At 37.4% G+C, this 24,207-nt stretch overlaps 1 protein-coding gene across 3 annotated transcripts in view; it reads left to right on the top strand.

Annotated features, from left to right (window-relative positions):
- The first annotated feature begins 2,586 nt into the window (after nt 1-2,586).
- Nucleotides 2,587-24,207, top strand: part of BIVM (basic, immunoglobulin-like variable motif containing) — a 40,221-nt gene continuing 18,600 nt past the window's right edge. The window contains exons 1-6 of one of the 3 annotated variants that reach the window (XM_043993148.1): nt 2,587-2,733; nt 9,230-9,810; nt 13,268-13,394; nt 15,536-15,631; nt 16,237-16,341; nt 17,937-18,031. In XM_043993148.1, the coding sequence (XP_043849083.1) occupies nt 9,330-9,810; nt 13,268-13,394; nt 15,536-15,631; nt 16,237-16,341; nt 17,937-18,031 (904 nt within the window). In that variant the 5' untranslated portion in view covers nt 2,587-2,733; nt 9,230-9,329. The other 2 variants (XM_043993146.1, XM_043993147.1) reach the window with 2 other exon arrangements.

The following is a 24,207-nucleotide window of genomic DNA, read 5'->3' on the forward strand; positions in this document are numbered from 1 at the left end:
CATTTATTCAACACATTACCTGTTCTCAGTGAGAAGAAAAATATTATCATTCATACTAATCAATACTCAGAATATGAAGTACTACAGTCTCGAGTCACAAAAAACCCTGTTTGCTTCCCCAAAACTCAACTCTCTCAGAAATTTACACTTTCAGACTCACTGTATAGCTCTATATTCATAAGTCATAATGTAAAGGTAAACAAAGCAACATTTTGAAATTGAATGACTATTAATTGAAGACTTGAATTCTTTGGGTATGAATACCTCTCTTCTCCCTTACCCTCAAAAGGTGTGAGGGTGAGTAGTGGGAGAGGAGGGTCTTTTGGAGATAGGAAAATAAACTTCAGTTCCCAGGGTCCTGTAGGACAGGATTTTCATGAAACAATGGGAGAGGGAGGAAGGGAAGGAAAGGTTGCATTCTGGAAGTTGTAGTGTTTCTAGACTTAACTGGGCCATTGTAGTGATCAGAGATCTCCATGAGAAATGTAGGAGGTACTGACTGGGACTAAGGGAAAGGGTAGACATCAGAGTTGGCTTTAAATTTGTGTATTGCTGGCTTCCTCCTCAATGGATACCGACTAGGGATCACAGTTAATATGTGTTTTTATATAACTGACCACGAGGTATAAGACCTCACAATAAATAAGGATTCTTAGGGGTCCCAGGCTCCTATTTATCTTAGAAGGGTAACATCTGTAAGAGTTTGTAGGGTAAGTGAATTGCCTAGGATCACACAGCTAGTAAGTGTCTGAGGTCATATTTGAACTCTTTTTGACTCTGGGCCCAGCACCTTATCCAGTACCCTAGCCAGCTGTCTCCCTTAATATTTAATCTGTCTCTTCATTCTCAGGGCCTGACATATAATAGATCTTTAATAAATTATTGTTGATTGATTAATTGATTGATTTTGCAATATTTTGGAATTTTGTGTTTAGTTAAGTCTGACTCTGTAAACCCATTTGGGGTTTTCTTGGCAAATATAATGGAGTGTTTTGCCATTTCCTTTTCTAGCTCATTTTATAGATGAGGAAACTGAGGCAAACATGGTTAAATGACTTACCTTGAGTCACACAGCTAGTTAAGTATCTGAGGCTAGATTTGAAATCAGGAAGACTCTTCCTGACTTGAGGCCCAGAGCTCTATCCACTGTATCACCTAGCTGCCCCAACCAAACCTAAACTTAGGGAATCCCTAAGGTGGGCCCAAACTAAACTGCTCCAGTTGCTGGGACAAATTTAACCTAAATTTAAACAGTCTCAATCCCTGTAGCAAACAATCTTACTCTATACCACTCCAATCACTATGGAAAACTAAATCTAAACTAAACCTAAACTTTTCCTTAGCTCAGAAGAAATAGGGATCAAGAGCAGGAATCCTACCTCTGGAAGGAATCTTGCAAGAAAAAGTGAAATTGTAGTACTCTAGGGAGTTTTTATTGAAAGCTGTTGGCCTGGGATGGCTTGTCAAAAATTATGGCAGGTTAAAGATGAAATGACTCAGGAAAATAAAGGTGCAATCCTTCAGCAAATCGATTTAGTAAGCAATGCAGGCCAATCGCCTAACAAAGCAGCTCTGAGCTGAGAAAGAGCCCTGGTTCTAATTTGTTAAGCAATTGGCCTGCATTGTTTAATACATTGATATGCTTAGAATATCAAACTTTTGTTTTCCTCAGTTATTTTATCTTTCATCTGCCACAAAGAAGAATCTTTTTTAAAAATCCATGAGAGCCCGACCTGTAGAATGAGTCTTTCTGTCTTTTCTTTTTTTTTGCAGGGCAATGAGGGTTAAGTGACTTGCCCAGGGTCATATAGCTAGTAAGTGTCAAGTGTCTGAGTTCGAATTTGAACTCAGGTCCTCTTCAATCCAGGGCCAGTGCTTTATCTACTACGCCACCTAGCTGCCCTCTCTTCTGTCTTTTAATATTATTACAGGGACTTCAAAATAGTAGAGACATGATTTAAAAATCTTTACGGTCTGACCATGTCAAACCTCCTCTCATATTGTTAAGGGCTTAATAAATGCTTGCGGGACAGCTTACGGTTCAATAAATCTGGTGGCACAGTCTTCAGTTGCTTCACGATCCCAGTGACCCCTCTGTGGGCTTGCTACAGCTATTGAAATAAGAAATCTGAGAAAAGGCCTTGAGGTGCTATCTAAAAGCCAAGTACTATTAAACCCATTGGAGCATTTCCTCATTCCATCCTGCTTTCCCCTCCTCCATCTCATTAGTCCACGTCTTTTTTTTCTGGCTCGGTGCTAGACCCGGACCAGCTGCTACTTTTGTGTCTTGCCTCCTCCTTAGCTGCCGCTAAGCTTAGATAGGGATAGAGTAGACAGTGGGAACCGGCCCCTTTCCAAAGCCAGGCCAGAATTCACTTTTGCTTCAGAGGATAAATGAATAGCGACGGGTACAGCCTTTCCCGCTGCAGCTACTGTGACCTTTCCCCCCAGGGACACAGAAGCCGGCAGAAAAATGTGAATCCACGGTAAAAGCCCGAGCATCGTCCCCCCGTCCCGCCCTCCGGCCACCCGATTTGGGATCGGAGCCCTGAGCTTCCGGTGCTGGGGCCGGGGCGGTCTATCCCTGCATGCTCTGACAGGCTGGGCCTTTCTCCACCCCTTCTGCTACTTAGCCAACCCCGGGGAGGTAGAAACCACATCTCCGGAGGGGAGGGAGACGGGGCTCGCTGGGGCTGGAACCTCGAGGCTGCTCCGGCTCTGCAGCTGCCCGGGGTGAGTGAGTACGTGTGTGCGTGCGTGCATGCGGCCGGTCCCGGGGGTACCTCTCTCCCAGCTCGCATCTTCCCCTAGCCGAGGCCCAGCGGTCCGAGCCCTCGGCCGCCGCCAGACCAGCAGGGGCTAGGCGCACTGCCCTGTCGCTCCCCGCTCCTCCCGACCTGTCGCGGTGCCACTTCGACTCGGAGACAAGGTCCGAGACTGACGACCCTAAGGCTCCTGCCCCACTTCCCTCCCCCTCTGCCGGCCTCCAACCTGAGCCAAGGGAGCCGACACCGGCTCCCTGAGCTGCAGGAAAAGAGAGGAAAAGCAGTGTTTGGTCCTGGGGCCACCTTCTTCTGCTCCCCGCGGTGCCCCAGGCAATCGGGATGCTTGTGCCTTGTGTGCCCTTAGAGGGATTCTAGCCTCGGAAGAGACCTTAGAGGTCAGCTAGGCAGTCCAGCCTTCTTCCCCGAGATCCTGAGCTCCTGTTCTGATTTAGGAAAGAGGAGGGCGGGGGGGGGGGGGGGGAGGAAGGAATATGGCTTAAGGATAGGTGAAAGCTGAGTGAGGTGTACCGACGCGGGCAGGGGGACGGAGGGGAGGAAGGCTGGCTGCAGTCCTTGTGGTTCGTTATTGTCTGATGGGACTAACATTACAGAGGAAGGTAATCTACGATCTAGTCCTGGCTGTGCTGTTAACCTGTTATTTGACCTTGATAAAGTCATTCAACTGCCCCAATGCCTCAGTTTCCCCCATGTAAAATGGGTCCACTAAGAGGAGTGGGGGGGCAATATTGATTTTTGGAGGAATAGCTTCTTAGTGCATCTCCCTCTTTAAACTCGGTATCTAACAATTATCGCTTACAAAGCAGCAGCGACAAATTAGGTGGTTTTCTGCTCTGCAAAAGCTTTTTTTTTTCTTTGTTTTTTTACTGGGTTTAATATGATTCTTTTAAACAACAAACTCGTGTTTTTAAAATATTCATCTAAGGTTCAGTTTACATACAACTTTTCAGGAAAGACTCTAATGCCTAAGGTGAGGAGCACTTGTTATAAATGTGTTGATAAATAAATTATGAAGAACTTTTAGAAGAAACCAGATCTGAGCTTACAGGGTTTTAGGTACATTTCATTAACAGCACCTTCTGACATAAGCAGTTATTTGGCAACCTGTCTGGAGTGCAGTTGATAGTGGGGAAGAAGCTTCAGAAAAGCCTAAATAGATTCAACAAAGTTAATGATAATACATTTATATAGTGCTTTCTTGTTTACAAAGAATTTTCCTCAAAACCACCCCATTAGGCAGTGTAAATTATGAGCAAACTGCCACTCTATAGAGGTTAAGTGACTTGGTCCGAGAGCTAGTAAATATCAGATCTAGGATTTGAACCCAAGTCTCCCTACTCTAAGTTCATTAACTTTGGGAGATTTCAATGAGAAACTCTTAACTCTTATTTTAGGTACAGTTCTAAAAAGCTTAGTTATTTGTTTTCATGGTCCCTGGCAGATTTCAAATTGCAAATTAGGAGAAAGGGCTTCTAGAGATAGCAAACTGATAGCAACAATAAGGGAGATATTGTTTGACTATTTCATTCATCCATTAAGTATCTATCACTGCTATGTTCAAGGCACTATGCTAGGTATTGGGAATACAAAGACAAAAAATGAAACACCTATACCATTAAGGAATCTCTCATTACTGAGAATAAAAAATTTACAAAAGCATACCAATATCAAATACAAGTATTGGGGTACTTGATTTGGAGCTTATCTTTGGTTGGAAAGTTTCTCCCTCTAATTAGCATATTTCTACCAAATTTTGGGAAAGGGTACTAACACTGGGGTGATGAAGAAAATCATATTGTATTTGAACTGAGAATGAGAAAAGAGACTGAATATTATAAAAACCGACAAAATTTTCAAAAAATACATAAAGCAGTCTGAGGCAAGCTGCTCTATATACCCCAGGAACCCTGAAAGAATCACTGTTTTATAGTGCTACACAGTCATTGATGTTCATAAATATGACCTTGAGTAATGAAGAAAAGTTTTAATTGTGTTCAGTGTGTTATGTTTGAGAAGGAAGAAAAATATGTTATAGGTTTTAGAAGGCCTTCCATGCATGATGGTCAAGTTAGTTTTTTTTCTTTGTGACATTTAGAAGAAGAAATTTCAATTATTAGACAAATGAAGCATTATTTTACTTGAACAGCATATTAATGTTGGGAAATAGATAAAGGACTGATCTTGTCTTCCTCTAGAATGCTTTCTCTTAGGCTTCAAATTGCAAGAAAAAGCTGTGTATATACACACACAGATACATGTATGTATATGTATGTTCATAGGTATATGTATATATGTACATATATGTGTATGTACATACCCCCCCTAAAGCTTCAATCCCATAGTTGATTTTATATTGTTTGTAATAAAGAACAGGGACAGCATGGATAATAGAACTCCACACATAATAGTTAAAACTTCAATAAACCAGAGTTTTCAACTTTCCCCTGCTAGACCAGAGCTGGTAACAAACACAAACATGAGAAGATTGGTATTAAATAGACTCCCTTTCCTCCAATGGAGTTGTCAGCAGACAAGGCAAATAAATATTGAGGATGAGAAGAATCTGGTCCTCAATAATCTCCACAGTGCCTTATCACCCCATCCAGTATTTACTATTCATTTTTTTTTTAAATTTTTAACATGGGCAATGGGGTTAAGTGACTTGCCCAGGGTCACACAGCTAGTAAGTGTTAAGTGTCTGAGGCAGGATTTGAACTCAGGAACTCCTGAATCCAGGGCCGGTGCTTTATCCACTGTGCCACCTAGCTGCCCCACTATTTACTATTCATTTTGAAGCTATCATTTGTTTTTAATAAGACTAGAGAAATAACTAAGGACAATAATAGTTCTTAAAACTATTTTAACCTCTGGATTGGTCTTGTTCCATATGGACAGGACCACACAAGCTCAGTTGGAAGGCACCCTCAGGAGTCATCTTGTCCAAATTAAGGAATCTTCTCCAATATGTCCAATAATGTTTAGCTTACTTCCGATTGAAGATTTCTAGGGATGGTATCAATTCCTGAGATTTTTGTAGAGCTCTAAATTATTATGAAACCACTTTTTACATATAGGTGAAAATTTACTATAACATTATTATTGTTCCTATTTTGCCTCTGGAGATAAGTTGAATAAGTTTTATCATTTTATGTGATAAAAAATTTTGAATATAGCAATTGTAGCACTTAACCCGTCTTTTCTTCTCTAGACTAAACATACCTAATTCCTTTACTGGCATGGTCTCCGGTCTTCTCACTATTTATTCCCATGGGAATCACTAAAATTGAGTATGGTCATTAGGTTTGCCAGGTCTTGTGAGACAATCATGTACAAGATACAAGTCTCAGGAAGACAGCATGCTTCCTCATTGATGAGGTCAGGTCAACATGGTACCTCTCAACAGAGAGTCATCATCTACTTCCACTAATCTTTTTTCACTCTATTACTGGGTGGGGGCAGCTAGGTGGTGCAGTAGATAAAGCACTGGCCCTGGATTCAGGTGGACCTGAGTTCAAATGTGACCTCAGACACTTGACACTTACTAGCTGTGTGACCTTGAGCAAGTAGCTTAACCCTCATTGCCCTACCCCACCCCCCCGAAAAAAATTATTGAGATCTTTTTTTTACATCACCTACATCCCAATGTATCCCTTTAATCTGCGAAATATCCTTTACAATATAGAATCCAAAGGAAAAAGTTCTACAAAACTAACCAACATATAAAAAAAGTTTGATGTTATAGGTAGTGTTCCATACCCATAGATACCCAACTCTGCAAAGAAGGTTGAAGATGTGTACTTTCATAACTCTTCTTTGGGACCAAGATTGGGAATTATAATTTCTCAGCATTTGGTTTTGATTTTTTTTGATAGTAGTGTTACAGTCATATAATATACTTTGTCAGGCTATTACCCTACTGATGGCTATCTTGTTGTTTCTATTTCTTTGCTACTAAAAAAATTGCTACTGTGAATATTTTGGCATACATGGGGGTCTTTATTTTTGTCATAGACCTCTTTTGACTGTGCCCTGCAGTGGAATCTCTAGGTCAAAGGCTATTGGCATTTTAGTCACTCTTTTCACATAATTTCAAATTCCTTTCCAGAATGATTGGATCAGGTCACAGCTCTGTCAACAATGTATCAGTGTGAATGTCTTTCTCTAACCCCTCCAACAATGACTATTCTCATTTTTGGTCTTCTTTGCTAATTTACTGGGTGAAAGGTGAAACCTCAGAGTTGTTTTAATTTGCATTTATGTTAGTAGTGCTTTGGAACATTCTTTCCTATGGTTAATAGTTTGTTTTCTTATTTTGAGAAATGTTCATATCTTCTCAACTGTTCAGTTTTTAGTTAACTTCTCTCATTGTTTGTCTTCTGTGACTGTATTCCTTATACTTCTGAGCAAAAATTCAAATAGCATTGTCATCCCCTCATAAGAAAGCTTTCACTACCTCTAAGTATAATCTTACTTTGTTAAAATATTTAACAAAAATATTTCAAAAAACAATTTTCACAAAAAAAATCTTCTAAGAAGAATATTGAATGTTTATTAGATGGTTTCATAAAAATAAACTGCGATGTGGTAGAGTGCTGGTCATAGAGTTGGGAAGGTCTGGATTCAAGTCCATGCTGGCTGTGAGAGTAATGGCAAGTCAAAAAGCCTTCCATAATGGGACACCATCCTACTTTTCCAATTTACTTACATCTTACTTCACCACATATACTCTTACTATTCCTTATAAAAGACATTCCATCTTCCTACTCTGTGCATTTTCATTGGCTGTCCCTCCTACCTGAAAATAACTCCTTTATCTCTGCCTCTTGGCTCTCCTATCTCCAAATCCCAGATAAGTTCACATCTGCAGGAAACCTCTCCCGATCCCTCTTAATGCTAATAATGTCTTCCCGTTCTTGGTTTTTTCCAATTCATCCAGTTTTTAATCTTATTCTATATAGTTGTTTTATTGTTTCCCTTATTAGTTCTTGAGCTCTTTGAGAACAGGGAATGTCTTTTGCTTTTCTTTTTAACTTCACCCCTTAGCATAGTGCCTGACATAGTAGAAGGCTCTTTAATAAGTGCATGTTGAGTTGACTTAACCTTTCTGTCTGAGGAAGCTCTCTAAGACTATAAGGTGTAGAGCAAGTCTGATTTGTATCAGCAGAAGGAAATTCCAAAGTTTACCTCAAAACAACAACAACACATTTCCTGAACAGATGCTAAAGTTAAAAAAAATAGTTTTAAAATTTAGTGTGATAGATTTAAAGCAGATTAATTCTCTTCCAGTGGATATAGTTAGATAGTAGAATGGCTTTTGGAATTAGCTAAAAATAATAAGAGTTTATATATAAATATCCAAATATATACATATATATTTGTTGAATGGATAAATGTTGTTACAAAGTTCTTTCATATAGATACTATGTAAACAGGTATTTACTTCTCCCCCACCCCCACTTTCACCTGCCATTTACCCACCCAGGCTCCAAAAAATAAGTAATTTGCTCAAGGGCATACAGCTAGTAAGGGGAATAGTCAGGAACTTAGGTTTTCTTATTCTGGGGCCACTGTCTTTTTACATTGTTGGTTGGCTTCTCTGTGGATTTAATTAATCCTTTGAATACTTGTTATTTTCTGTATGTCTTGATAATTTTTCAGTACTTTTTTATTTTTATAAAGGTTGAAAGTTGTCAATATTTTTATTTCTACTTAGAATTGGGAGGGGTGGGGGTTGGACTACATGACCTCTCAGGTTCCTTTCAAACTCCAACGTTCTGTGCTTCTATAAATAAGGAAATGAATGGAGGAACAACCTATTTTGCCAAGAGTTGGAAAGATCAAAGAATGATGGAATTGGGATTAAGTCCTTTGAAAGTCTCTGTTCTGAAGGTGTGTGCCCCCTACAGAGCAAGGTTTTCTCCTAAAGCTGCTTGTGATTGTGTTCACCAGGTGGTTCTCTGTTGTGTTCTCTATCTCCAGTTCCCAAGTCCTCTATTCAATTACTTGTTTAAACCTTTCTCCACTTTCTTCCAAAGGTAACCCGTCTGGACTTGATAATCAACCCTTTTCTTAACCAATTAGGATCGCTTCTTGTCAGGTGATAGATTTCTATATAGGTTACTTACACTTTGCTGATTAAGACACTTCAGTGAAGTTCTATGAACTTCACCCTTCCTATTTTGAGTTTCTATAGTACTTCACCTTCAAAAAATAAAGTTAACATAATTTCCTAGCACAGTGATCAACATGTAGTAGTCACTTAATAAATGCTTATTGATTTTCATAAGTGTTTCATTTTAAAGTAATATAAACAGAGGCTTGTCAGTTGCTCCAGAGGCCATTTGTAACTAAGGGTGAATATCATTTAATAGTAAACATTTCATTTCTCTTAGGGGCATGTATTTGCTTGCTGATCTATTTCTCTTTGTTCCTCCCTCTTTATTTAGGTGTTCCAAATAACCCCGTGTAAATCTTTGGAGAATGCTGTAGGCTGTTGAAGTTGTTGCAATAAATCTTCTTGGAAACAACATTTTGCCATTTCATTCAATGCCTAACATTGTAGACACAGAAAGATCAAATGATTCTGGAAACGGTGACCATAAGCCCGAAAGCAAATCTCCAGAACAGAATTTGAAAGTTGCTGTCAAATCCTTCTGCCCCACCGATGCTCCAACAGTACCACTGGGTTCTGGAGGAGATGGTCGTTATCCATGGAGTTGTCCAGTGACTCATACTCGGGAAAAAATCTATGCCATCTGCTCAGACTATGCCTTTCTCAACCAGGCAACCTCAATCTATAAAACTCCAAACTCTTCTCTTTCTTCTTGCCTTGCCAATAGCAGTTCTGTAACTGTTGGAAATAATTCAGCCAGATACATTGGTATCCCAACTAGTTCCTCAGAGTTCATCTACAATGAAGATAGTAACTTGGAAAGCTTATCTAACAGTTTTGGCAAGCTGCCACTTGCCTGGGAAATCGATAAGTCGGAATTTAATGGAGTGACTGCAAACTTGAAAAATAAATCAGGTAAGGAATCACTTAATTCAAATGTAAAGAAAAATAAAAGCTTTTTAATAAGAACATACTTAGAGAAATAAATGGTTTAAACGATTTCTCCCCAAATACAAGGACTGAAATTATTGTCTAAAACAAATAAGCATTTCTGTTTTGTGCCTTTGGGTACATTACAGCTTTATGTATTTTTTTTTTTGGTGACGCAATTGGGGTTAAGTGACTTGCCCAGGGTCACACAGCTAGTAAGTGTCAAGTGTCTGAGGTCACAGATTTGAACTCAGGTCCTCCTGAATCCAGGGCCGGTGCTTTATCCACTGCTCCACCTAGCTGCCCCTCTGTGTATTATTTTTGATAACTTGAAGTCACCACTTCTGTAAAAAAAAGAGGATTTTATTTCATTAATGTATTTCTTTTGTGCATTCAGATTTCTATAGTAACACCCCTTTACATATATTAACGATGGGGGTAGTATGTAGAGTATATGGTTTTATACTCATGTTATAGATGAGTAAACTGAGATTAAGGGAAGTTCAGTGAATTGTTTCACTTCACTCTGTTAATCAGTGGCTAAGTTAAAATTAGGACCCAGGTCTATGGAGAAAGTGCTTTTAAACTTACAGTGCTATACAAATGCCACCTCTGCTCCTTCAGTAATCAGGTAGTTGGGTGGGAGTGATTGAAGTAGAGGGGAAAAGTAGGGATTTGCTATCAGGATTAGTTTGTGGTGAACTTTCCTACATCTTTCTTCCCACTATCCTCTACCCCAATTCTACCCTAGGAATATCTATTAAGCTAAATGACCCCATTTGCCTTCTACAACATTGAATGCAGTTAAGTCTTTGAGCCTGCTCACTGCTAAGTTAGAATGTTTGGTATTTCATGGCATATGCATATTTGGAATGTACAACAGGCATATGTCCCAAGAGGATTATAGGAATTAAATGCTAAGGAAGAGCAAGAACACATGAACACAAACAGCTATGTAGGCCGATTTGACCTGTGGTTGGGGGGTTGAGATTGGCTGTGCACAGCCCTATACTTTAGTCTCAGATCTCTTACCTGTCAGGTCCTAGATCCATTTGTTTAAAAAAGCAACTGAGAGGGGCAGCTAGGTGGTGCAGTGGATAGAGCACTGGCCCTGGAGTCAGGAGTACCTGAGTTCAAATCCGGCCTCACACACTTAACACTTACTAGCTGTGTGACCCTGGACAAGTCACTTAACCCCAATTGCCTCACTAAAAAAAAAAAAAAAAAGGCAACTGAGAGATGATTAGAAAACCCAGGAAACATGGCAGGAGATAGGTTTTCTTTCCTTTGTGGTTCTAGAAACCAAGGCTCACAGTTAAAAGGGAGGGAAAACATTCATTGACTGAAAAGGACTTTGGAGGTGATGTAGTCCAATACCCACTCTTTACATATGAAGGAACCAAGAGTCAGAGATAAGTATGAGTTTGGCATCAGAAGTTTTGGCAAAGTTTTGCCAGTGGTGGTTAAGCTCTGTGAAAAATTAAATTGGATCTGAGAAGGATCAGAAGAAATGATTCAAGGGGAAATTTTGTTTCCTCTTCTTAAAGTTTTCACTACCCCAGAATTTCATCTGGAATAATATAATTCCCTCTCTAACAACAACAGGTATAATTCTAGCCAATAACTGGTTGCATTACGGACAGGTTACCGTATAGAGCACGTGCTACTGTGGATTAAAGTTGATGCCCAATATTTTGATGGTTTTTCTCTTAGAACGTTGCTGAATATTTACACTTCAGGATTGCCAAAGGACTAATGGAAGAGGTAGCGCAAGTGGATAGAATCATTTGGTCATGAAGGCCTGGGCTGATATTCTGCCTCTGACACATACTAGCCATTTAACGATGTACAAGGTACTTCTAAGTGCCCAAGGCAACTATAGAAGACTATAACTAACAGATGAGTTGCTGATCTAAATCAGTGGAGTGAATTCTACACTAGGAGTCTCTTCTACTAGTGTTAGTCATGATTCTGGACCTGCCGTACCCATAAACTCCCTGAAAAGACTCATGATTAGAAGGTACTAGCTTTTAGATAATCTAGGTCAATAAAAGAATACATACTTTATTTAAAAACAAACACCTAAGACATAATCAAATATTTAAAAATATTTAACTGGTTTAATCATTTCAATTCATTCATTCATGCATTTATTCATTTATTTATTTTTGATAATAAACATTGTTATTTATAGTTTTAAGTTCCAAATTTTTTCTCTACCCCCCCCCATTTGTGGTAAGCAATCAGATGTGGGTTATACATGTGCAATTATGTAAAACGTTATCGTAGTAGTCATTTTGTACAAGAGAATGAATAAAAAAATGAAAGAAATAAAGTGAAAAATAGCATGCTTCAGTCTGTGTTCAATAAGTATCAGTTCTTTCTATGGAGGTGGATAGTATGCTTCATCATTAGTTTTTTGGGATTGTCTTGGATCATTGTATTGCTGAGAATAGTTACATCAGTAACAGTTCTTCATCAAACAGTATTGCTTTCTCTGTGCACAATGTTTAAATTACTAAGCTTGTAATTCAGAAGGCTCAGGTTCAAATCCTGTTTCTGATACTGATTTTGTGAGCATAGACAAGTAGATCATGGATCTTCTTTCAGTCCTGATGTCCTTATTGGCAAAATGGGGACAATAATATCTTTTGTATGTAACTCATAGGCTATTGTGAGGCCCAAATGAAATATTGTTTGTAAACTGCTTTGTAATCTTTAAAGTGGAATATAAATGTCAGTTATTATCATTAATTTATAGAGCACTTCAATGAAATTAGTCTATGTGAAGGTTACAGATGGTTTTGGCTCTGGTCCTAGAGCCAATGATTTTTATTTTTGGGTGAGGCAATTGGGGTTAAGTGACTTGCCCAGGGTCACACAGCTAGTAAGTGTCAAGTGACTGAGGTCAGATTTGAATTTAGGTCCTCCTGAATCCAGGGCCGGTGCTTTATCCACTGTGCCACCTAGCTGCCCCTAACCAATGATTTTTTTTTTTAACACTGTATATATGTAATTATTTTTTAAAGTCTATGGTCTGAAGTTTTCAAAATAGTACTTTTCAGATATTACCTTAATGCTTTTAATGGTTTTATTGCAAGAGTTAATTTTATGGTTTTATAAATGATTTTTAAAAAAGGTAACTTAAACATATTGCCATATGGTTATCTCATTTTTCAGATGTGACTAAAGTTATATAGATAATTTATAAGCTAAGTGACAAAAATGTGAGGCTCTGGAAAAGAAACACTTTTGATATTTCAGTTAGGAATTTTTTTTATAGCAATGGAGGATTCCCAGAAATAAGTGGTATTTAAATACGCTTGAGCATATCATTTTTAACGATACTGACAAAAATCCCTTTTAAGTTTTACTGTACATTTGGAAGCGATTGTAATTGTAACATACTATGAAGTAGTAATTCCAAGATTTCCTTTTTCAGGCAACGTGAAGAAACAAGTTTCCAAAAAAAAGACTTCAGAAAAAAAGGGAAAACATAACAAGGAGTGTCCTCAGTATTCTACACTTGAAGACATTAAGCAGCGAAAAGTATTAGACCTCAGGCGATGGTAGTATTTTAATGGCAGTTATCAAATAGTTAAAAGCACTTAAGCATGTTTGTCACTAATTTCTTACTAATTTATATGAAATTTTAGTGCTAATATGGTCAGTGCTTGTGGTGGTGAAGATCCAAAGAAGTGTGAAATAGTACCTGTTCTCATGGGGCTCGCAGTTTGGTTAGAAAGACAGGAAATATACATAAAATATATATAACGACAAAGTATATATAGGTTCAAATACATTTTTTGCAACTTTGGTCAAGTCACTTAATCTTTTTTTTTTTTGGCAGAGCAATGAGGGTTAAGTGACTTGCCCAGGGTCACACAGCTAGTAAGTGTCAAGTGTCTGAGGCCGGATTTGCCTACTTGTTATGAAAGAATTGAAATATAGAGTACGTGTGATATGTGTTCTTTGAAGAATATCTGTATTTTTTTCCCCATTTTCAGCTAACTCTAGATGATTCAGGTAAAAATAATTTAGATTGCAGCTTATCAAAGCCTCTTGTTTTCCATTCCCTCCATCTTCAGGGCAATTACACTATTCATTAAGTCTGTTAGTAGAACATAACTAGGGGAAGAAAGATAAGTTAAATTCAGTGTTTCTTGAGTTTTTTTCATTATCCTGAACTGTTTAAGCAATTTTCTGTTTACAGAAATTAGGTTATAAATTCCTTGAGGTATTGAAAAAAGGACATTGGAATAGGAATCCTGGCTTTTAGTTTTATGTCCGCTACTAACAAGCTGTGTGACCTTGGAAAAGTCAATTAACATTTCTAAGCTTCAATTTCCTCTTTTTTTTTTTCCTGGGGGAATGGGGGTTAAGTGACCTGCCCAGGATCACACAGCTAGTAAGTATCAAGTGTCTGAGGTCGGATTTGAACTCAGGTACTCCTGAATCCAGGGCTGGTGCTTAATCCACTGTGCCACCTAGCCGCCCCTCTTTTTTTTTTTTTTAAATGAGAAGGTTGGAATGGATGATCTCTAAGGATCCCTATACCTCTAATGTTTGGTAGCATTAAACAGTTTTACATGAAAAAACTTTTATGCTTCTTTTAAAGTGCTATGAGTCAGAGTTCAGTGTCTTGAATATAGTAGACACTTGATTAATATTTGATTTAAAGATATTTTCTGCACATTGGTATATGTCTGCTCCATGACAACATTGGTATATAAAATTCTTTTGAAATATGAGAAAGAAGCATAAATATCAGTTGAAAATAATTTGAAGAAATATGGATTTATACTTTGTTTTCAAATTCATATTGAGAAATATGGAGGGTCATTGATCAAAATCTTACAGAATGAGATGTATATGGGTTAGGATCTAAATGATCAGGGAGTACCCCTTTAGAGATCATGAAACCACTGAAGAATTAAGAATAGTAAGCTAGAAAGAACTCTGGGCTCTAGAAATCTAGGTTCTTACCCCAGCTCTTTTACTTAGCAGTTGGGCAAATCAGTTAGTCAATCACCAAATTTTATTATGTGCTTACTACACGCCAGGCACTATAAGTGCTGGGGACAGAAAGAAAGATAAAAACATTCCCTACTTTTGAGGAGACCATATTCTAATGAGATTCAACATGAGACAAATATGTATGTACAAGCTACATACAGAGTAGATGGAAGACATCTTAGAAGGAAGGCACTAGCAGTGCCTTGTAGCAGTAGGAATGGGGGTGAAGGTGGGGGTGAACTGAAAAAGGCCTCTTTCAGAAAGTGGGATCTGAGATGAGTGCTGCAGGAAGCTAGGGAAGTCAGGAGGTGGAGGAGGTGAGGAAGGAGAGCAGTTCCTGCGTGGGGAACAGCCATTGAAAAGGCTGATGGGAGTTTTCTGTATGGATAGGATTCTCAGATTGATTTATCCAACCCTAAATCCTCTAGCCTTTCATCTTCACTCTGTGTTTTTGCACTGGCTCTTCCTCTTGCCTGGAATGTCCTTCCTCATCATCTTGAAAACAGAGATTGATTTATTCATTGAGTATATCCCCATCACCTACTACAGTTCCTGGGAATTAGCAGGTGCTTAATAAATGCTTATTGATTGATATTTCATAAAATGCAACCTTCAATTATCATATGACCTTTGATAAGCTATCTATTTGCATAGCTTCTATTCAAATAATGAAAATAAACAATTCTCTTTTCAGGTACTGTATCAGTCGACCTCAGTATAAGACTTCCTGTGGTATCTCCTCCTTGATCTCTTGTTGGAATTTCTTGTATAGCACAATGGGAGCTGGAAAGTAAGTCATATATATCATTGAAATACAGTGTCCCCCAAATGCTTTTTGAACTTGACTTATCTGTTGCACCTCTGATCCGATAAGAATTTACCCCCCTTAATACTGGGTCTTCTCATATCTCACTGGCTGAAAGTGGAAGGGCTACTTGTGAGCCAAATATCACCAGTGATTGGCACAGGAATTTTGACTTATTCCTTTTCTGACCTGTGCTTATCTGCACCTCTTTGGCTACCTGGTAAGACCTAACTTGAATGGACTCACCTATTTGGTGTTAGTCTTAGTGTTGACACCTGATTGGCTTAGCTCGCAGAAATTCAGAACTCCCAAGCTCAAGATATCTGCCAGCTGCAGTATCCCTGGAAGTAGGTAGGGATCATTGGCATGTGCTGCCTCTCCCAACTCAGACTTGTATTTTAAAGTTGTATTTCTGTGATAATTTCTCTTTGTCTTTGTTAAAGTATTTTTGTCATATGGGTATCTACCTATCTGGAACTGTGGTGGATCATTACATCGATCAGAGTTTCTCAGTCATACAAAGCTATTTGTCCTGACAATATTGTTATTATATAAATATCTGTGTATTATAAATGCTGCTTTTCTTGTAGTCTTCCACCTGTTACTCAAGAAGAGGCTTTACACATTTTGGGCTTTCAACCCCCATTTGAAGATATTCGGTTTGGTCCTTTTACTGGAAATACCACATTAATGAGGTATGAAATAACTTTTATGAAAATTCAATTTTTTTTCAGGTCCAAATTCTATACACCACTGTCTCCCTCCACATCTCCCTCTTTAGATACTGTACCTCACTAAAAAGCAAGAAAAACAAAACCTGTTACAAACATATATATTCAAGCAAAACAAATTCCTGAGTTGACTGTATGCCCAAATATATCACATTAATGAGGTATGAAGCAGTCTTAGTGAAAGTCCAGTTTTATTTTATTTTCAGGTCTAAATCCTCTTCCCTATATCTCCGCTCTCAGCAAGAAAAATATAACTTGTTACAAACATTTAATGTCAAGCCAGTTCTCCTGTTGGCCATCTCATTCATGTGTGTATATGTATATGCATGTATGAACACACACATGTATATATAAGTATGTGAATACACACATATAAAATATATGTGTAAACATGCACACATAGACTCCTTCATTCTGCACTTGGAGTCCATCATCTCTCTATCTGGTGGGTAGCATGTTTCATCATGAGACTTCTTGGTCATTACATTGATCAGAGTTCCTCAGCCTTTCAAAGCTATTTGTCTTGACAGTAGTGTTGCTGTTGTATAAATTGTTCTCTTGGTCCTGTTTACTTCACTTTGCCTTAGTTTATGCAAATTAAATCAACCTATATGTAACAGGATAACTTCTCACTTTAAATCATAGATCCTAATTTTTATTCTTAAGATAAATTTCATTGCTTCTTTTTTGTCTTTATATTATAACCCGTTTACAAATTCCCCCTAAAGATTAAACCTTCCTTTATGAGAAAGGAAAACAGTTAAGCCAAACACAAGATACAGGAACCACATTTGACAATGTATATACTGTTTTGTCCTACTAGGCCTCTGCCTCCCTCCTGTGAGGATGGGGGAAGCAGGTTTCATTACTTGTTCTCTGAGACATTCATTACTTTTTCAGTTACTTAGAGTTCAGCTTGCTTTTAGTGATTTTTTTCATTTGTATTGTTGTAGCCATTTTGTTCATTGTTCTCACATCACTGCATCAGTTCATGGAAATCTTCTTATGTTCCTCTGAATTCTTTCTGTTATTCCTTACTGTACAATAATATTCTATGACATTCATCTATTATAGTTTTCCCCTCTCTGCTATTACCCAGTCAATGGACACCTACTTTGTTTTCTAGGTATATACTTATTTTTAAAAGTATTGGGTTTTTTTTTAAGAGTTAAGTGACTTGCCGAAGGTCACACACTTAGTAAGTGCTGAGACCACATTTGTGTGTGTGGTTTTTTTTGGGGGGGTGGGGCAATTGGAGTTAAATGACTTGCCCAGGATCATACAACTAATAAGTGTCAAATGTCTGAGGCCGGATTTGAACTCAGGTCCTTCTGAATCCAGGACCATTACTTTATTCACTGTGCCACCTAGCTGCCCCCCTTGAAAAGTTTTAGTACTGAAGGATGTTTACTTGATAGAAGGAACATATTTTATTTGAGGTTACTGTAAATATTATTGTTATATTAAATATGTTATATTTTTGACTTAGCTTTATTTTAATTTGCGTTGCTTGCTTTCTTCAAAAAAATGTTCTATAATAAGTCTTCTTGCTTTTTCAGATGGTTTAGACAAATTAATGACCACTTTCATGTAAAAGGCTGTTCTTATGTTCTCTATAAACCTCATGGGAAGAATAAAACAGCTGGAGAAACTGGTAAGTATAACATCAAGACAATTGAGGTGTGGGTTTTTTTTTTCCTTTTAACATATTTTGAATTTAACTTCTTATACTTGTCACCAAAGTTAAAGGTTAATGTATTGATTTTTCTACAAACAGCTTAGTATCTCAGATTTAGAGCTAAAAGTGACCTTAGAGGCCATATAATCTAACTTGCATTTTATAGATGAGAAAACCAAGGCATCAAGAAGTGAAGAGACAAAAAAAAAAAAGAGATAAAAACAAAGCAAAACAAAACAAAAAAACAAAAACAAAAAAAAAGTGAAGAGACTTGGACAGGGTTATATAGTAAGTGACAATGCTAGGATATGAACCCGGGTTCTCTGACTCCACCTCTAACAGTCTTTCCCTGAGGGCATGCTAGATCAAACACCATGTCTCATCCAGGTGCTAAAGTAAGGGAGGAGTGGGAAAGAAACCCTGTTGATTCTCTTATTTGGAGATCTAATATTTCTATAGGAATAACAATCTGAAATTTGGAAGACAGGAGAGTTGACAGTCCTGTGATTGCCACTCAGCAGTCACAGACTGACTTATCAAACTCCCTCCATTCCCCTTTTTTTTTAAACCCACACAGGTATTTGAGTTTTGGCAGGGGCAGCTATGTTGTAGTGAAAAGAATACTAACTACAGAACCATAAACTCTAGGGTTATTAAGCCTTAACTGCTACTTGCAAATTGAGTGGACTTGGCAAGTCACTTACCCTGGATGGACCTCAGTTCCTTATTTGTAAAACTGGGAATAATATTCAACTTGACAGGATGACTGAAAATCAAATGGGATAATGTATGTGGAATGCTATAGAAGTCTTAGCTGTTGTTATGCCATCACTAGTTAGTCAATATGTCATACTTGGTTAATTATCCCAGGAAGTAGAATTTTCTGAGGCATAAAAAGGCATCTTGAACTGTAGAAGGCCTCTGTTCTTACATCCATTGTGGATAATAATCCAGAGTTTCCCTTTTGACCTTAGGTTTTCAAGATTTGTCCATTTCTCAAAAAGAAATAGTCTCAGACAAGTTAAAGGAAGATGATAGGGACAGGCCTAAGAAATTTTCATTCTTTATTCTTTTTTTTTTTTTTTTGGTGGGCTATGGGGGTTTAAGTGACTCGCCCAGGGTCATACAGCTAGTGTCAAGTGTCTGAGGCTGGATTTGAACTCAGGTACTCTGGAATCCAAGGCCAGTGCTTTATCCACTGCACCACCTAGCTGCCCCTGGAATTTACATTCATCATCATAAATGTTTGATATTGTGTGCTACCATACCTTTATTCTAAAATTAATATGTACCACAAGCCAAAATATAGTGTTTAAAATATTTTCAGTAATTTTTTCACATTAATTTTATGGACTAAAAGGAAAAAAGGAAGATATTTTAGAGTTCAAATGTAGGTGATTATGGGTAAACTTATTCTAGGTTTGTATCCTTTATATATATATTTTCCCTTAGAACACAGTTTTGTAGATAAATAAATTTCACTCTAGAAACACCTAGTTAAAACTAATCTTTTTTTTCCTTCTGTTCATACCTAATTTTATTTCCTTTTATATTCACTATAAGCAATACATTTGATGTTTCCTGTTTCTAACTATTTTTAGATAGCTTACCAAGTCCTTCCTTATCTGTGCGATAGCCATATATAGTTTAGTCATAGCTCCCTGGGAGTAAGAGATTGCTGTTGATTTATTTAGAATGCTCTCTAGTAGATCTATATCACTGGAATGCTCATAATTTCACCTTCTGTTTGATAAATGACCTTAGAGTTATATAAAAGAAGTTTGTAGTACTACATTGGTTATTAATTCTTTTTTTTTTTTTTTTAAGTGAGGCAATGGGGGTTAAGTGACTTGCCCAGGGTCACATAGCAAGTAAGTGTTAAGTGTCTGAGGCCGGATTTGAACTCAGGAACTCCTGACTCCAGGGCCGGTGCTCTATCCACTGCGCCACCTAGCTGCCCCTGGTTATTAATTCTTAGAAACACTTCTTCGTCCATGGTTGCTCCCAGATTATCACTTTATTCCAAATCCTCCACTCCTCTCCACAACATCCCCCTCTCCCACACCCCCGTCACAGTTCATTGGTGGAATTGCAAGGACTGATGTACCATAAACTCAGCTTACTAACTTCACTTTCATTCTCTGGAGTGGTCTTTTACGATATTATTCCATTCTGTTCTGTTCATAGCATAGAAAAAATATTTTTACATCACAGACTTCCATAATTTGGGTCATTTAAAAATATTAATTTTTTGGCTATTTTTTTTGGATGCTCTTTCTTTTATCATTTTCACTTGCCTCTGACTTCTCCCACTCAATAGAGAGGTCCCTTATGACAAATAAACATAGTAAAGCAAACACATTATTATCTTGGCTGTGTCTGAAAATGTGTGCTCTATGTCACAACTAAAGTTCTACCACTCTTTGGTGAGAGAGACAGAAGGCATGCTTTGTCAACATTCTAGTGAAATCATAATTAATCACTCCATGGATGTGAGTTCGGAAGTCTTTCAGTTTTGCTTTTCTTTTTCATTATTGTGCTCATGGTGTACATTGTTCTTCTGCTTCTTATTTCACTCTGCACAAGTTCAAGAAGTCTTCCAGAGTCACTCTGATTTCTTCACATTTGCCATGTCTTACAGCATGATGATATTCCATTGCATTCATTGACCATGATTTGTTTAATCGTTAAGGTAGTTTGGAAATACAAAAAAATCCATTTTTTGTATATACCTTTCTTTCTGTCTTTAACCCCCTTGCGGTATATGACTAGTAGTTGTATCACTTGTCAGAGTATGTATGTTTTATTTTCTGTTAGAGTATTATTTATGTTGGGCAGCTGGAAGGAACAGTGAATAGAGTATTGGACTTGGAGGCAGGGAGACCTGAATTTAAATCCTGCCTCAGAACTTTATTGGCTCTGTGACCTGAGCAAATTACTTAACCTTTCTCAGTCTGTTTTTTCATCTGTAAAAGAGGAATAATAGTGGTACTCATTTCATAGGATTGGTGAGAGGATCAATTAAGATAACATGTAAAGAGCTTTGAAAATTTTAAGGCCCCGATAAATGCTAGCTGTGGGTATTAGAATAAAATGATCTCCCACACTACTTGTTCAAATTTATAGCTAGCTGTACTGACAGCTCAAATAATGTTCCTGTCTTCCTGAAGCCACTTTTGTCCTTTGCTGATCTGAAGGGTATGGAGTAAAAAAGCCTTAGAGTTGTTTGAATTTACATCTTTCTTTTTCATCCAGGCTCACACAGCTATACTGTGTCAAAGGTGGGACTTGAACTCAGGTCTGCTGAATCCAAGGCCAGCTATTTATCTAATACATTTTGATGCTAATCTCAGTTCTCTTCTTATTAGTGATTTGAAACATTTTTGTTTGATAACTTATATTGCTTCTTTTGATAACTCTCATATTCTTTAACAATTCATCTTTGCCAGATAGTTCTTACTCTCATATATTTATATTGATTCCATATATGTCTTGCTTCTCACTTTCAGCAGAGATATTTCTCCTGCTAATTTCTGTTCTAACTGAATTGATTTTGTGCAAAAATTACTGAATTTTTACAAAGTTGTTGATTTTTCTTCTTTGATCATCTCTATCCATTTTTTAGTTAAGAATTTCCCCCTTAGATATGTCTATCCTTTCATTCTCTGCTATTTTTTTATGACATGACCTTTTATATTTAGGTTGTGTATGCATTTGCAGTTTGTGATAAATTGCATATGATTAATTTAAACTGTTTTTCAGTCTCTCCATGCAGTCTTGGTCAAATAGGAAATCTTTTTCTCAATGTTAATGTGGCTGTACTTATCAAAAACTAGGCTAATGTGGTGGGTCTTGATTATCTAATCTGTTTAATTGAGAAACTTTTTTTTCCAATGCAAAATAATTTTGGTAGTCATTGTTTTATAGTGTCACTAGATCTGGTACTGTCTGGTAACCCACTTCATTCCTAGTGTTTTTCATCATTTCCTTTAAGATTCGTGACCTTTCGTGCCTATAGAAGAATTTTGTTATTATTTTATTCTCATGTTGCTACTATTTTTCTAGAATCAGAAAGTTCTGTGAAGTTCCCATTCTTTTTTCCTTCTGTCTTCAGCAGATATCAGTGTTTGTTGTTGTTGTTCATTAGTTTTTCAGTTGTGTAGTACTCTTTATGACCCTTCAGCATTTAACTTGATTTAATTCTGTTCAATGTGACCAATGCGACTTTTATTCTAGAAACCAAATACTATCTAACTGCATTTTTTAAGGAAGCAGCATAAAACATTTAAATGTTAGTATGCTATAGATAGTAGAATAATATTAATACTATTAAGAATATTTGGTGATAGACATAATATAAATTTGTCCTATTTTCTGACACGGCTACGTAAAAATGCATCTTTTTTTGTTGTTTTGATATACTCTTCTGGTCATTTCAGGCAAGCAGAAAAACTGATCATGCAGATAGAAAACTTATACCTCTTCATATGTGGTCCAGATTATCCATGTGTCTGCACATTTACTTTATTGTCCACAATTATCCTGTGTTTTCTGCCCTCTACCCTAACCTGCCTACCATTTTGAATTTTAAAAGTATGTCTTTTCTAACCAACATGTCTATCATTTAAAAAATAAATGCACATACACATACATATGGTTTTCACTGATTTTTTAAAAGTTTAGTTTTGGTTGAATTCACTAGTGTGTTTTTGACTTAGGACTTTCTATGTAACTAGATGACATTTTCAAAGAACATGTGTTTATGTATATGTTTAGAGATATTTGTTATCAGGAATAACACTTTAATTTTTAGTGGTGAAAGCTTACTTTGGAATTCACATATACCAGCAATATGCAGAAAATTATAGTAATCTTTTCATTTTCAATTGTTGCCATTATCATAAACTTAGCTCACTATTATAATTTTCAGATCATGTGATAGCACAGTAATAACTTTTATGGGGGTAATGTCACTTAAATATGAAATAATTTTTGACATACTTTAAATTTTTTTTTTTTTTAGTGACGCAATTGGGGTTAAGTGATTTGCCCAGCGTCACACAGCTAGTAAGTGTTAGGTGTCTGAGGCCGGTTTTTATCTCAGGTACTCCTGACTCCAGGGCTGGTGCTCTATCCACTGCGCCACCTAGCTGCCCCAACATACTTTTTTTTTTTTAGTGAGGCAATTGGGGTTAAGTGACTTGCCCAGAGTCACACAGCTAGTAAGTGTTAAGTGTCTGAGGCTGGATTTGAACTCAGGTACTCCTGAATCCAGGGCTGCTGCTCTATCCTCCAACATACTTTTAATATAAACTCTCCATTAACTATGAATTCCATAGCTTATAGAAAATATACCTCAGTTAAAGGGAATTATAAAACTGTGTAGTTATCCTGCTAACACCCCTTCTAAAATTAATCAGCCACCAATGTCACTTAGAAACCCAAAATATGCAGATGATTCTTCATAAACACATTTTTAGCATCCTTAAATGGCTGACCTCAGCCCACATTGCCTCTTGCAAAGGAATAGAAGAATCATATTTAGTATTGTTCATCATTGACAATATAGTATGTCTGAAATCAGTGCTTACCAGCTAACCAATGGCTGTCTTTTTGGTTTTTGGTGTTCCACATTCTTTCCAGACCAAATGCTGGTCAGGTGAAGACACTTACTGAGGAATGGGTCAGAAGGTGTGATATAGGGCATCTACAGAATATACATTAAGCTCTGTGACATATTTTGCAACTCCCTTGAGACCAGAAATCTATCTTTAATGAGCTCTGTTATAGAGAGATGGTGTGGGGTTTGAGACTATCTTCCCTCCTATCTTTTTATCTTTTCCCTTCTATCTGTACATGTAATTTTCTTTTTCTTTCCCCCATATATTGTCCCTTTTACCCCTATCTTTTGTTCCTTAACAAGAGATTTCCTCAGTAGGCAAAGAATTAAAAGATATCTGGTACACTGATAGACTTTTTTTTTTTTTTTGCGGGGCAATGAGGGTTATGTGACTTGCCCAGGGTCACACAGCTAGTAAGTGTAAGTGTATGAGGCCGGATTTGAACTCAGGTCTTCCTGAATCCAGGGCCAGTGCTTTATCCACTGTGCCACCAAGCTGCCCCCACTGATAGACTTCTAATGTTGTCATCAG

The sequence above is a fragment of the Dromiciops gliroides genome, chromosome 3, assembly GCF_019393635.1.
Source record: "Dromiciops gliroides isolate mDroGli1 chromosome 3, mDroGli1.pri, whole genome shotgun sequence".
Lineage (NCBI taxonomy): Eukaryota > Metazoa > Chordata > Mammalia > Microbiotheria > Microbiotheriidae > Dromiciops > Dromiciops gliroides.